Source organism: Acyrthosiphon pisum, chromosome A3 (genome assembly GCF_005508785.2).
Source record: "Acyrthosiphon pisum isolate AL4f chromosome A3, pea_aphid_22Mar2018_4r6ur, whole genome shotgun sequence".
NCBI classification, from domain to species: domain Eukaryota; kingdom Metazoa; phylum Arthropoda; class Insecta; order Hemiptera; family Aphididae; genus Acyrthosiphon; species Acyrthosiphon pisum.
The window spans coordinates 29,692,415-29,706,971 of record NC_042496.1 but is presented as its reverse complement, the minus strand read 5'-3'; the positions used below and the strand labels follow the sequence as shown (position 1 = coordinate 29,706,971).

Here is a 14,557-nt window from a genome sequence, read left to right as displayed (position 1 = left end):
TAGTTTTCAAAAGTGCCTGGAAAAACCTAAATAAAATTGATGAAAAACGGTAATTTTTACACAAAATAGGTTTTCGAAAAAATCAACAAATTCCACAAATGTTGGTTTTTTTCGTAACTCTTAGAAAGATTAGGTTAGATAACCTTACCGTAGATACATGAGATTTTCACTAATTGTTTATATTTATAATTTCCATACACCATAAAATTTTTGAAATACTGCGACTCTTTTTGAATTATTTGTTGGCATAAGAAAATTACGAGTTTTAATAGTTTTTTTAAAATTATTGTCGATAAAAAAATGTTTACACGTGTGGGGGACTGAGAGGGAAAATTAATTTTATTCAGGTCACTCCAATTTTCATGATTTGAATAGACATTATACTAAATCTGTTGTACCTATTGAATTCTGTATATAAATGTATAATATGTATAAATAAAAAATATTAAAATATATTGCATTAATTGTAAAATACATATTTAATTGATAATATTGGCTGACAGTGAAGGGGGTGATTTTTTTCTCATATCTGTTTTTATTTTTATTGAATGGTTTCATTTTTTTATGCATTGAAACATTTTTTTTTCACAAGAGGAAAAAATATAAGTTATAAGTATACTAGTATTTTCTATACTTTATAGAAAAACATATAGCTATAGTTAGGTATAATGCCTTGTGGACGCGCTTCTAAATTACTATTTATCGACATCTTAAGATTGAAATCAAGAGAGCAATGTTTCGATTATAAGTTATAATATATAATTATAATTTATAACAATATTGTCAGAGAAGATCTTTATCAAAATAATCCCAACAAATCCATCCCTAAAAATTAGGCATTACACCTATTACCAGTCCTGTAAAGAATACTTTTAAAAAGTACTTGAGTAAATACTCAAATACATTTTTTTTTAAGTATTTAAGATACTACTCAAATACTTTAATTGTAAAGTATTTCAAATACTACTCAAATACTTTTGGTTTTTAAAGTGGGTTTTTAATTATCGTAATATAAACACATATGTAATAGGTAATCTAATATTTATCTAATAGTTTTAAAGGGAATATTGTTATTCGATATTCAATAACTTTTTTTAGAAATCTGGTTTTCACAAACCTTTGGGCTTCGGCAACACAGAAATACAGAATATTAAATAAAACTATTATTCTATTATTGTAGTTGACAATAATATTTTTCCAACAAATTATTTCGAATAAAAATAAAATGTTCGAAATAAAAAACCAAAGTATTCAATACTAAAAAGTACTATTTAAAACAAAAAAAGTATTTAAAAAGTTATTCAATACTTAAAAAAGTATTTGAATACTTCTACTCAAATACTTTTACTTAAATACTTTACAGGACTGCCTATTACCTATAATATCATGATCTTATGATGACTAATGATTTCTGGCTTATGCAGAAATTCCTGACGACAACCTAATACTTCGCGATTTGGTGATAGTCATATGGACAGCATAATCAATTAATAATGAATTAATTCTGATGTGGGTACCACCCATAGGCGCAAATAGCGTTTGAGATTTGGGGGTGCTAATAGGGCTAATAGGGCCTTACTTTGATAATATTGAATAAGCTTAAAACAAAATGTAGGAAATGTTTGGGGGGCTATGGACATTTTTGAGGGGGCTTAGCCCCTAAAGCCCCCCACCCTATTTGCGCCTATGGTACCACCACAATATGGACTTAATCTGAAAAAACACCATTATAATGCTTTTACGAAACATTAATATTTCAGAGATTGAAGGATATTGCCGTAATAACCTGCAGATTAACTATCAATGAATATAAAAATATAATGTGTTTATTAATATATTGTTACATTAATAAAAAATAAATAAATAAGTGAAATAACATTGACTAATTTACAAAATAAATTAAGTATAAACACAATAGGTACCATAAAATATCTGCAATTAAGTCTTTTTAATTTTCAAAATACAAAAACGGATATAATGTATGATAATATGACATATAGAGCATTTAAAAAAAAAAGGAAGAAAGATTTTACCAGAAACAAGTTTACAAAACAAGAAATGAACAGATAAATAAGTAAAAACTAGTATAGATAATACAACATGTTTCTTATACCTGTTCCATATTACGATACACACGAGCATAACTTACTTGCAATATTTGTATAAACTATATGTTATCATATATTATAATATAATTGGTAACATTTCATAATTGACCCACTACCTATTATGAGATAGTTAAGTTTTTTTTAACAGTTTTACTGCAGCAGGTGGCTGTTTTTTCGATCGATTTTCCATTCTTGATCGACGAGATTGAACTTTTCCTAAAAATATATAAAAAAGAAAGATTAGTAAATTATTATTATACTAGGTAGGAACCGTATTTACTCTACCTATACATTTATTGATTATACAATGAATGATGATTTAATATTATATATTATTATATGATTATAACAAACTCATTTTATATAAGATTGGGTATAATATTATTACTTACAAAGTGCCATAGAGAACAGCGTATTTGAATTAGAGTACTGCAGACAGTGGCGTATAAAGGATATTGTATCCCCCCCCCCTATTTGCGCCACTGACTGCAGGTTTGATTACAAGTGGCTATTATAGATATACTTCTTCAGATATTAATAAATTATTATAAAATAATTATTGTATTTACAAATTAATTTAAATTTAAAATAAAACAAAAATGTCATTATGTAGATCTTACATTCTAAATAGTTTCGATGATCGATTCATTACAAAATATTAGCGACTAAAATCAATAAAATTAATTTACCTTTTAACAGATTTTTGGTCAATTTCGCAAACGGCTCATAAACAATCAAATATAAGATGATGGCCATCATATAACACATGAATGAACCATAGAGAAAAGTTTCAAACTGCAAACCATTAAAATAAAAACTAATATTAAGTTTAGTATTAATAATAAATAATAATAATAATATTATAATATTGTTTATAAGTTATCAGTTTTTAACGGAAGACCTGACAATTACAATAAATATTTTGATTTTTATAATGGACGTTTATGTGACATACATTGATACACATACAAAATACCCATAGACCTTATAATAGATAAGAAATTATTAGTGTATGGAAAACGTGCCGATAAAGGTTTAACGCTCGTTCTTTAAAGGGCCTGCACGTGACCTATTTTTTTGCTAAAAAACACGCCTTAAAGAAAAATCTCTCATGCCTCGTAGAGTGATCCGATTTCCATAATTTCTATTTTTTTATTTTTTAAAGAGAAACAATTCTTACAGGGCGCATTGGACTTGGATTTTCAAAATTCTATTTCTAAACCATAAAATACGATTTTGAATATGAGATATCTTCACAAGATTTTGTTATTTTTACTATGTTTGTATTAAGCAACGAAATTAAAAATTGAAGTCCAATGCGCCCTTTAGAAAATTCTCCTCTTTGTAACAAAAAAAAAATTGTTAAAAGCAGACCACTCTACGACGCGTGTAAGTTTTTCCTGTAAAGCATGTTTTGAGCAAAAGATCGTGGATTTTATTTTCGGTCGACGGTTCCGTTGACATGTACGCACATGCGCAGTGCGTACGTAGATAGTCGGTACCCGCTGAAATCACACTAATAATCATTGACGATTAACACAAAGCCATGGGCGACGGCAACGAAATTGCATATTGCCTAAATATTGCCCCTTATTGAAGACACTTGAGCACGTTTAAAGTTATTCATAGTTCATACTCATGGTAGTAGTGTAGTACGGTATAAACTATAAGATATATAGATTGTATTGTATTTTATAGTCAAAACAGGCTAAATCACTGTGACGTGTTTCCACGCTGCTCGTAATGCTATTGTTATACCTACACAGTTATTGTCTATTAGTAAAAGGGCTACTGTGTGCATGTAACCGTATAATATTAGTGTCTTACCTACCACATATCTTGACGATAGATAAATGGGTAATCTCTGCGAACTCTGAGATGTTAGCATAACAGAGATGTTCACCAACAAAATAGGGTATGCGAGTTTTCCCATGATTGCAACAAATCTACTGTGAAACAAATGTTCAAGTAAACCTGTAAAAACATTTGAAGTTGTAATATAATAAAAGTGATAAAATACGATTGAGAACGCTTGATTTTTTCCCCAACATCTGTAAATTTAATCGAACAATAATTTGAGCACGATAATTAGGAAGACGCACACTCTCTGGGATATCTTAAAAACACGATTTTACTCACCGTAGCCAGACGTGAAATAACTTATAGCAACCCATGCACTCACTACTGTCGTCGTACAATGGTAGATAGTTGAGTACAAGGCATGTTCCAATGGATAATAAGGTCTATTTCTGGCATAGAATACGACCCCGTAAAACTGAGCCCATAAAGCAAACGATAAAATAGCAAATGTTCCACCGTGAACCACCGTCTGTATGCACGACACACAAATAAAACATCAATAGGTATCATTACATATCAGTTAAAACCACGATTTCAGATATACAGGTTGCGTATCTAACTCCCATAATTTGACCGGTGAACTAACTATCTGAAACAGCTGTTCCCACTACTACTAGCGCACCGAGAGGACAAGTTTATAGATTCAACAATATTATATACTGCATGATAAAATAAATAGGTATGTCAGCAATATTACCGGTTTGGAAACAAATCGCGCACCCACCCTCCGCCCAGCCATGTACTGTGACGTAAGCATTTCTTCGGTTCTCATTGGTCCATCGCCGTCACTGCCGCAATAGCCATAGATATTAAAGAATGGATAGGCCATTTACGGGAACGAACATGAACATTTGTTGAGGTTATAGAGGTCTTATCACAAATAGATATATGTATAATTATTGTATTTATTTATGATAAGACCTCTGTCAGAATGAGAAGCAATGATAAAAAACAGTCTTTCTCTCTTCCCCATTCCGGCCCCATGACCCTCTAATATAGCCATGGCCTATCCATTCTTTAATATCTATGGCAATAGCCACCGCCGCCGAAGACTCCACCACCGCGGCACCGCTCCACCACTCAGTCAGTTGGAGAAATGCTTATGTCGCAGACATGCGTATCACGAGTTGCTGACATACCTATTTATTTTGTCATGATATACTGTAGGTATTATTGGTATAAAAAGCTGATAACCGTGGTTAGTTGTTATGGCGTTATGATATTATATAATTTATATATATTTAACATATTTAAACCACAACGAGCGCTAGTGATCGGGGGTCTCAGCTGTTTCAGATAGTTGGTTCACCGGTCATCATAAAGCACTATTCGTTATAGGCCGATGCTTAATCTGTATATCTTAAATCGTGGTAAAAACCAATACATTTGCCGATAAATAATGTTTGTAAAATACATGATAACATTCTCTAGGAATACTAATAATTACTTGTGAAAATTTCACTTTTTTTTTCCTTCAGTTTTTCCACTAGAAAGCTACTGGCTAAGCCTATAAAGAATGGACTGGCCCGCATGTAACTTGGTCGGTACGACTTCAACAATAAAACTTGTCTTATTAACAATAGGTGTCTATAAACAATATGATAATTATATATTGTGGTACAATATACCGTATTATTATATTATACAGTTTTATAAATAATTCAATAATAATAATATATAAGCTGTTGCTTAAAACCAAACATTGTCGTTAAATCATCCACTACTATTTAAATTATAACCTTCAAAAATATTTGTAGGTAGGTACCTAGGTACGTATTAGTTGTAATAATAATAATAATAATTACAACGTCGTTCAGTCGTTTCACTCATTATAGTGATAGAAAACCGTATGACTATACAGTATACAACATAAAAATGTTGACGTTCAAATATATAACGAATTCAGAATAATCGTTAAATCAGAATTGAGAATAGGTTCAACCAATCTCAGTTATCCGATGCACTACTTGTGCGTCCAAATTTTCTTTCAATTACTAAAATACTTAACATACGTTGAAGGAAACTTATCCATTCCATCTCTTCCCGTCAAAAGAGTGATTATGAATGGCACGGATATCGACAAACCAATTATTGTGCCAAGCAATGCGATTCCGTATTTTGGGTTTTTCGTGTGAACGTAAACGACAATAACTCCAATGACGAAAAACTGAATATCACACGATAAGTACCAGCCCATTATGAGGCACTGGAATAAAAAATAAATAGAAATTATTTTTTACAACTATGTTTAATACCAGTGAGTAATCAACAAATATTGGTATCAAGGCATTGGTTGGATGAATATTAATGTCAAAAATGGGATTCGGTTAATTTACAAGTTTCGTAGCCCGTGGTATTACGATTGCGCATATTTCAGTCTTAGCTATAGCCGCAGTATTTTGATACACATCCTTCGTCATCTTTATCATAGTTCTCCACTTCTTATTGGCTATCAATCATACATGTATTAAAACATAAAACAAAATCAACCAATGAGAAGTAGAGAACTACGACATGCCTACAACTGTGATGATATCCATCTAATTTGTTACCTATGCTGATTGCTGAATAATATATATAAATATAAAATGTTTCTTGTCTAAATATGAATTATCGTGTATCAATGTATTATTGTGGATTAAAAATTAAAATACATCGTAATACCTGATGATCGACTTCAACGAAATTACTTATGAACAACAGGTTGGTCCACCAATAGTTCTTACATATCTCGGCTTCTCCCCACGACTTTATTGGCCACAGCGGACCGTCTCCGAGGTGGGGTATAATATGCGCCGTGATGGCCATCATCGCGCAATAAGCCGGTAACATTCTAAGACGAAATGAGAATTATTAGGAATAAACGACATAATATTACATTGTTATGTTGTTGATGGCGTATCGGATTCTGAGCGGAGCGAAAGAATGTATTAATTTTACAGCAATGTGATTTTTTTTGTTGATATTTAGTTATAATCCTATATACCTAACGAAATGTTAAAATGACCATTTTCCATGGTAGTATTTTCAAACAATTTTGACTCTTTTCAAGTTATTCAAAGTCATAAAAATTTTTAAAATGTTGTAAATTATTATTCAGTTAGAAATTCATAAAATTTTTTTAAGATTATTCTAAAACGAAATGAGAACTATTAAGAATAAACGACATAATATTATATTGTGTTATCGATGGCGTATTATTCTTGTTGAATATGATATCAATAATTATAACACTTATGTTGATTCTTAAAACATATTTATCATGGCTAAATATATAGGTATGATCGCATTGAGACGCATTTTCGTTATGGGCTGCGCATGCACAGTAAATTATTGCATGTTTTAGCATAAAGAGGATGGCTGAGATGGCAATGATTTTTAGATTTATGTAGCCATGAAGTTAATAATTTGTATTGTTTGTTAACGAATAAATCGAAGTGATAATATTCACTGCCAGTGAAGGCCATGACACCTGCGTATCCAAAGTTGCGATCTTACCTATATATTTAGCAAGGTTGTAGGACACTTTGTACGGTAAAAAATTCAAACCGCGGACAGTTTGTACTTTTTTAGGTAGATATAAGTGTGTATATATAGTACCTATCACATTATCACATAATTTGTTATTACAAAACACATGTAGTTAACAGACATAAATAATAATAATAATAATTATGATAATAAATTTGGGTATTTGTGGCTTCGCGAATTTTTAAGAAAATCCACTGTCAATTATAAGTCATAAATGATAATATATAAATTTAAAAACTAAAAGTATGGCAAATTATTTTATTTTCGTGCTATGTACAGGCTTCGTGAATTATTTTTTGTGTATTTTGGTTTTTTTCTTATATTTTTGTTTAAATGACTAGCACATTCGTCCAATTGCAAAAATCCCAAAACACTCCAGAAACTTTGATTAGCCGATCATACTAATTTATAGAATGAACTATTCCATCCTTCGCTAAAATTATTTGTTCTATGTGAATTATTAATCGTTTGATTTCTGACGTTCCAAATTTGAAGAATGGGTTGTGTTCGGAGTGTATTTTGTCACCAAACTCATGTCTCATACTGATTGCGATCACGATTCGCGATCTAAAGTTTGAGCAATTCAATTTTATCTTATCTCCCGACTTTATTTCTCGGTTTATTTTTATCGTACAAAGTGTCCGCGATATTTATCAATTTTGAATTTATTTTCACCGTACAAAGTGTCCACGGTATGCAACTCAAACAATAGATAGTACAAAGTGTCCGTTTACCATTTAGCAATGGTATTTATAATAGTTAAAATTGACGGAAATCGTTTGCAAAAAATATAAAAAGCGTTTATATTATTTATATGATATTATTATACGTTATTATTCGCTGGATGATTGGCATCGAGAGTGTCTTCCAAACTGATTCAGCCTTTGGTTTTCGAAATTCTCGAGAAAGGTTTATGTACATGATGAAACCGCTCATGAAGAAAAATGGGTCAACGATGTTCAAACTAGTCAACAGCACAGCTGGTCCGTTGAGGTATATCTGTGATAATTTAATTAATAATAATATAAACAGGATAAAATTGTGTTTTTACTAATTTTAACTGAATGTGTTTAAAATATACAATTGAACAAGCGGCGCATAAAACAACGTAACCTCACACTTGCCAGTATCTAATGCTATAGTATTGGTAAAATAAATCCAGGACATAATATACCTAGGCATAATATTATTATTATATAATAAGGGTAAGTAAAAAAAAAAATGAATTACGCACGCCCTTGTGTCCAACTTGTGTTCCTACTTTCTACTTCCAAGTTCCTACAATATCACATATTATATCTGATATAGTTAGTAAAGTTTTGTTAATAAAGTAGCTATGTATTAAGAGTAATAAAATTAAAACACCATTTCCATTTCCGCATCATATTATTTCAATTAATATTAATATCATATTGTTTGTGAACACCATCATTCACATTCAAGTCAACAATTCTATTCTTCGTCTCGTAGCCACCTACAAAAGACCATCTAACAAACCTCAACCCTTTCGCCCTCTCAAGGACTCTCTAGGCAACATTATCTTTGACCCCAAGTCAAAAGCCGATCTACTGGCCGACTCCTTGGAAGTCCAATTTCGGTCTCCTCCTGGAAACGACTACATCGACTCCTCGGTGCAAAACAAACTGAACCACCAGCGCACCCTTCCGTCTACCTCAACATCGTTCTTCACTCCCGCTGAAGTCTGGCGCATAGTCAAATCGCTTCCCAGTCGCCGCGCTCCTGGGCCTGACGGCATCAGCAACACTGATTCTTTTATCATTGAACACTCATTATTTCAAAAAGAGTAAATTTTTTTGAAAACATTTTTTACATAGTTTCAAGTCGCTTATAAAACAACGTTTTTCTTAAAAAATTATATTTTTAAATATTTTTTATCCTTATAACTTTTTAAGTTTTTTACTTTTTTGAATGACAACATTGGGTTTTAATTTTATATTCCGAAGCAGAATTCTAAGTATATATTCTTAGTATTTTGATACATGAAAATCGAATTTGGGGCAAGTAGCTTATGAGTTATAAATATTCAAAGTTTTGATGAGCGGAGTGAAGTGGTATGGGGTTACCCCGCGAAATGTTTGCCCACTTCTCCGCTCATCTATACTGCCCACCTCTCCTTTTGCCAAAAAAATAGAAACTTTACCAGCTTGAAGTTATCGAGCTTTTTTTTTTTTTTTATTCAACATATTTCTAAAAATGTTGGCCCGCGATGCCAAAGTGTATATCAAATTTGGCCCACCGTAAAAAAATGTTGGAGACCCCTGCTATAGACTGTAGAATATGGTATTATATTATAATATTCTCAAATATATTTCTCAACTTACATTATCCACGAACTTAGCATTACTTATAGGATTCGACATCAAAGCAAGAATATAATGTCCAGACATAACAAAAAGCATCATCATTACTTTTGTGGTATAAAAAATATTTAATTTATTGTCTTTGTCGAATTTCAACAATGTTTTGATTGACTCGATAAATGAAAATTCGTAGAAAAATGTCCTAGGCACTTCACCTAAATTTGGAGTAATGATTGTTAAATATTATGTTATACATGGATTTATTTTTAATTTTTTACACATTAAAAATATAAATTGTGAGTATAATATTTTTAGATAGGTACAAGTATTCGTTTATTGCTCACCGGTTTCGTTTGTGTTTTGTCGGTACAATATTCTTATGAAATGGTGTAACGTCGCACAGCAACAGATCAGAACGAGCAGTAAAAATATCCACCTATAAAATAAAATTGTATAGCTATAATTTATGATATTATAATGATTAATATAATGTTGTTAAATATTTTGTTTATCTGAAGTATTTACTTATCTTACTTTACCTAACCTATGTCCTATATGGCTCTATGAAATGTTCAATTTCGATTAACCTACGACTACTTTTTGCAATATTATAAGAATATTAACGCGTGGAGCTTAATTAAAGAAGCTACTGGAATAAATAGTTATCCCAGTGATTGGAATATCAATTGTGCTAAAAGTAATAAGTCTACAGTCATATATTATGATGAAAAGGAAATCGTAAATTAATTTAATAATTATTTTTTTAATGTAGGGCAAAAACATATCTGATAAAATAATTGAAAAAGGATTTAATGAGACTGATTTCAAAAAAGTGAATAATAAATTCTTTTATTTCTGAATCTATATTTTTATTCTCGTGTTCTCCTAATGAAATTATAAATTATTTAAATGATCTAAAAGATTTAACAACATTTTATAAGTTATCTGATAAAGTAAATATAAAACATCATAATAATATGCAGTAAACATTTGGAAAATATCATACTGCTAAAATACATGTTAAATAAAATTGTTTTCGACTGAAATATGCAATTAGGATAACATTTTTCGGATTTTCTTGCGCTACCTATGTACACCTATCGGCTTGAAATTTTAAAAATCAGTGTGCATAATTTATAACGCATGATAATAATGAATTACATGTATTGTAATAGTTCTGTTGTACAATTATAATGATATCCAAATAATAATCACATTGCTTACAAAGTTACGTAATACGGCGTGTAGTAGGGATACATATCTTCGCGGACCCTGCACTTTATCGGGTCTACTCTGACGACGGCTTTTAGCTGTTCGGGGGAAAACGCCTCGTCAAATTCGCTTTGTAGGGATGTCTGTAGGTCTGACGCTGAACACCCGTCCGGTACGCATATTCCCAAATTCAAAATGTTTCGTTGCACTTGGTCCTGGTAATCGGTCCACTGAAACAACGCAACATATTTAATACAATATATTATATTAAGGGTTAAATTATATAATATCAAAGATTGAAATTTATTTAGTTATACCTGATTACTGAAATATAATAATTGATAAATATGGAGGTATATATCTACGTTAAGTTAAAATCATGATTATACATTAAGTAGGTATCATATTATTAATATACACTAGCTGATCCCGCGCACTCCGTTGCCCGTTAAATGTGCCAACTCTATTTGACTCAAACTTTTTTCAATTCGTTATTTAATATTCGGTTTATGGTGTTTAAAGTGTATCTTAACTTTTTCGTTTTCTGGAATAAAAATTCTGATTCGCAGCGGTATATGATCAGGTAGGCAATCTACCTACGGTAGATCGCGGACTCCGTGCTATTTGTACGTATAGGTATATGATTTACTTTTGCTTGCTTTGCTTTGTAATGGGAGCCAAGGAAAAACTCCAGCTGTGTTTGTAAGTGTCAGGCGGTGCCTATAACTTATGTTTGAGTTTTTTTTTTTTTTTTTTTTTTTTTTTTAATGGCTGATTGTCAGGATGTGGAGTATATTATTGTAATTTCGCAAAGTTGATTGGTCTTGGTCGGCGTGTGAGTAATTGAGGAGCTGGTGATGTTCCAATGTCGCGGATGTGGGCGAATGTTGATTGGGCATTTCTGTGATAAAAAACCCTAGCCGCTAGTTCTGCTTCGTTTCGAAGTGAGTTTATGGGTGGATTTAAGATGGCGTTATTTCTGGTGAAGAAGTGGGCACCTGTGATTGTACGGATCGCCACGTTTTGGACTGCTTCTATATTTGCCCAGTTAGATGCACTGATGAGAGAACCCCACGCCGAAGAGGCATATAATAAAATTGGTTTGATATATAATTTGTAAATCGAGAGTCTAGTCGGCATTGGGATGGGTGATCTGCTGTTTAGTATCGGGTATAGTGCCCCTCTGGCTTGCTTAGCCTTCCTAATGCAAACCTTGACGTGATCATTTAGGCGCAGGGCTTTGTCTAGTGTGACACCGAGATAGGTGGTCTTGTTTTTCCAGTCGATTGCTTGGCCTAGTATTTGGATTTTTCGCGCGGTTACTTTTCGGCTGGTTCCAAAAAGTATGCATACCGTTTTTTGAGGGTTCAGTTTTAAACGCCATTTTTGAATCCAGTCGGTTGTCGTGGTGACTTGGCGTTGAAGACGGATTATGGCGAAGTTTTTTGACGTGTTACTAGAGTAGAACATGGTGTCGTCGGCAAACAATGAAGTAGTAACATGAGGTGAGGATGGGAGATCATTGATGTAAAGGGTGTATAATAGGGGAGAGAGGCATGATCCCTGTGGGACTCCTGCTTCGATTGTTCTGAGGGTTGATTTTAGGTCGGAGATTTGTATTCTGAAGTTCCGGTTTGATAGGAAGGATTTGATGATTTTTACTAGGGATGTGGGGACCGTTGACATTGTGTGGAGTTTGTGGATTAATCCATCATGCCACACTCTGTCGAACGCTTTCTCCATGTCCAAGAAGATGGCAGCCGTGTGTCTATTATTATTTGTATTTATTACCAAGTCGTCGATCAGTTTAGTGAGTTGTGTAGTCGTCGAGTGTCCGTGTCGGAAAGCGTGTTGTTCTGTTCTTGGCTTAAAATATTTGTTTAGATGGCTTAGTAGAATTTTTTCAAATACTTTTGACATCGTGACGAGAAGTGATATTGGTCTGTAGTTGATTGGTAGACTGTGGTTTTTGTTAGGCTTCGGAATCATGACAATCGTGGCAGTTTTCCAGGAGGTCGGAAAATAAGAGTGTCTGAGACAAGCTGTGATTAAGTTGCTTAGTCTTACGATGGCAGGGGCTAGAAGGTGCTTTAGTGCAGCGTTTGTAATGTTGTCGTGTCCAGGGGCTTTGGCGGATGGTAGGTTTTTAATAATTCCAAACACTTCACCAGGGGTAGCGAAAAGGCTTGACTTTGTGGAGTATCCGTTTAGTTCGTTGACCGATCGGCTGACCTCCAATAGCTCGTTCCCAGGGTTGGCGGTAAACTGGTCCCTCATAGTGTCTGCAAACTGCTCCAGTTTGGATTTAGTGTCGTAAATTTTTTGACCGGAGTTTGCCGTCAACGGGGCGGAAGCTGGTTTCTTGTGAAGCAGACGACGATTTAGTTTGTAGAGTGATCGATCTTGGAAATTTAGTGTGGATGTGAAACGGTCCCATGCAAGTTGACGATGTTCTTTAAGGAGGTTTCGGACATACACTATTTGGGCGTTTAGCATTGTCTTTACTGCTGGATGCCTAGTGCGTTGCCAGTCTTTTCTTAAATTTCGTTTGGTGGCAATCTCAAGTAGGATATCGGGGGAGAGTGGCTCTCTGGTTTGAGGTTTGTTAATGAGGTAGGAGCATTTTTCGATTGTTGACTTGATGAGTGTGGTAAATGACTCAACCTCATTGTCGATTTCTGTTGGGTTTGATAGTTTGGTCGTCAGTTTTGGAGAATTAAGCGATAGTTCTTGCTCAAATTTTTTCCAGTTGATTCTTTTTCTGGCAGCCGGAGGGTTAATCGTAATAGGGATATTTTTAGCCCCCCCCCCCAAATTTTACCTATGCCTAAATGTATTACTAATGCAAACAAGTATTGTAAAATTTTAAAATAAAAGTTGACCGAATCCAATTCTTTCTATAATTAGTTGCAATGAAACCACAAAACCCGAAACCCGAAAATCTGACAAAAAAAGAGTGATAATGAACAACAATTAGTTGTATATAATAGGTAGATAGGACCTAAAACACGTAACTCACCCCAAGTATGGTTTTCCATGCATGGTCGTGACCGAAATCGTCTAAATCTTCCGTTCTTTTGAAGCTATAATCTCTTCCTGCAGGTGGAATTATTTTTATTTCAGACAAACAATACTGTCCTTTCACCGGGTAACGTATGTCTACACATTCATCATAGACTCCCATTTGGTATGTGTTTCCCGCAAGTAAACCGACTGGATATCGGTCCCAAGATTCTAGCACTGAAAAAAAATTGGTTTTTATTATATATTGCACTCTATTGTGTAATGATAATTTATAGCAATAATGTTGACCTAAATTTGATATTTCTTCCCTCAAGTAAAGAACTAATTAATTAGATTCACTGCAGTCCTACCGGTGATCGTTGTTATTGAGCAACAGAAATAATGTGTGCAGTTGGCAGTTCTCTAGTTGTGATAGCTACGGGATCAGCACAACAGTCGTTAAGTAAAATTGTATTTTTACTAATCCCGCTAACTTCACGGACCTAACGCTATGTTATACTA

At 33.0% G+C, this 14,557-nt stretch overlaps 2 protein-coding genes across 4 annotated transcripts; both read right to left on the bottom strand.

Moving 5' to 3' along the window:
- Positions 1-1,759: 1,759 nt before the first annotated feature.
- Positions 1,760-6,171, bottom strand: LOC107884314. Of its 3 annotated transcripts, XM_029491534.1 has the most exons (6): positions 5,981-6,171; positions 5,416-5,555; positions 4,248-4,437; positions 3,940-4,082; positions 2,798-2,903; positions 1,760-2,324 (listed from the first exon to the last, which is right to left on the bottom strand). In XM_029491534.1, the coding sequence occupies exons 4-6, from the start codon at positions 4,039-4,041 to the stop codon at positions 2,239-2,241; spliced, it is 294 nt and encodes a 97-aa protein (XP_029347394.1). In that variant the 5' UTR covers positions 4,042-4,082; positions 4,248-4,437; positions 5,416-5,555; positions 5,981-6,171; the 3' UTR covers positions 1,760-2,238. The 3 variants fall into 3 exon arrangements, with proteins under 3 accessions (XP_029347394.1, XP_029347393.1, XP_029347392.1); XM_029491533.1 differs by lacking the exons at positions 5,416-5,555; positions 5,981-6,171 and having other exon boundaries at positions 2,217-2,324; positions 4,248-4,739; XM_029491532.1 differs by lacking the exons at positions 1,760-2,324; positions 2,798-2,903; positions 3,940-4,082 and having other exon boundaries at positions 4,252-4,437.
- A 419-nt stretch (positions 6,172-6,590) lies between these two features.
- On the bottom strand, positions 6,591-14,530 carry LOC100570757. Its single transcript, XM_029491503.1, has 6 exons — positions 14,052-14,530; positions 11,045-11,262; positions 10,165-10,256; positions 9,842-10,035; positions 8,329-8,498; positions 6,591-6,801 (listed from the first exon to the last, which is right to left on the bottom strand). Exons 1-6 carry the CDS (start codon positions 14,214-14,216, stop codon positions 6,597-6,599), a joined length of 1,044 nt encoding a protein of 347 aa, XP_029347363.1. The 5' UTR covers positions 14,217-14,530; the 3' UTR covers positions 6,591-6,596.
- Between the last annotated feature and the right edge of the window lie 27 nt (positions 14,531-14,557).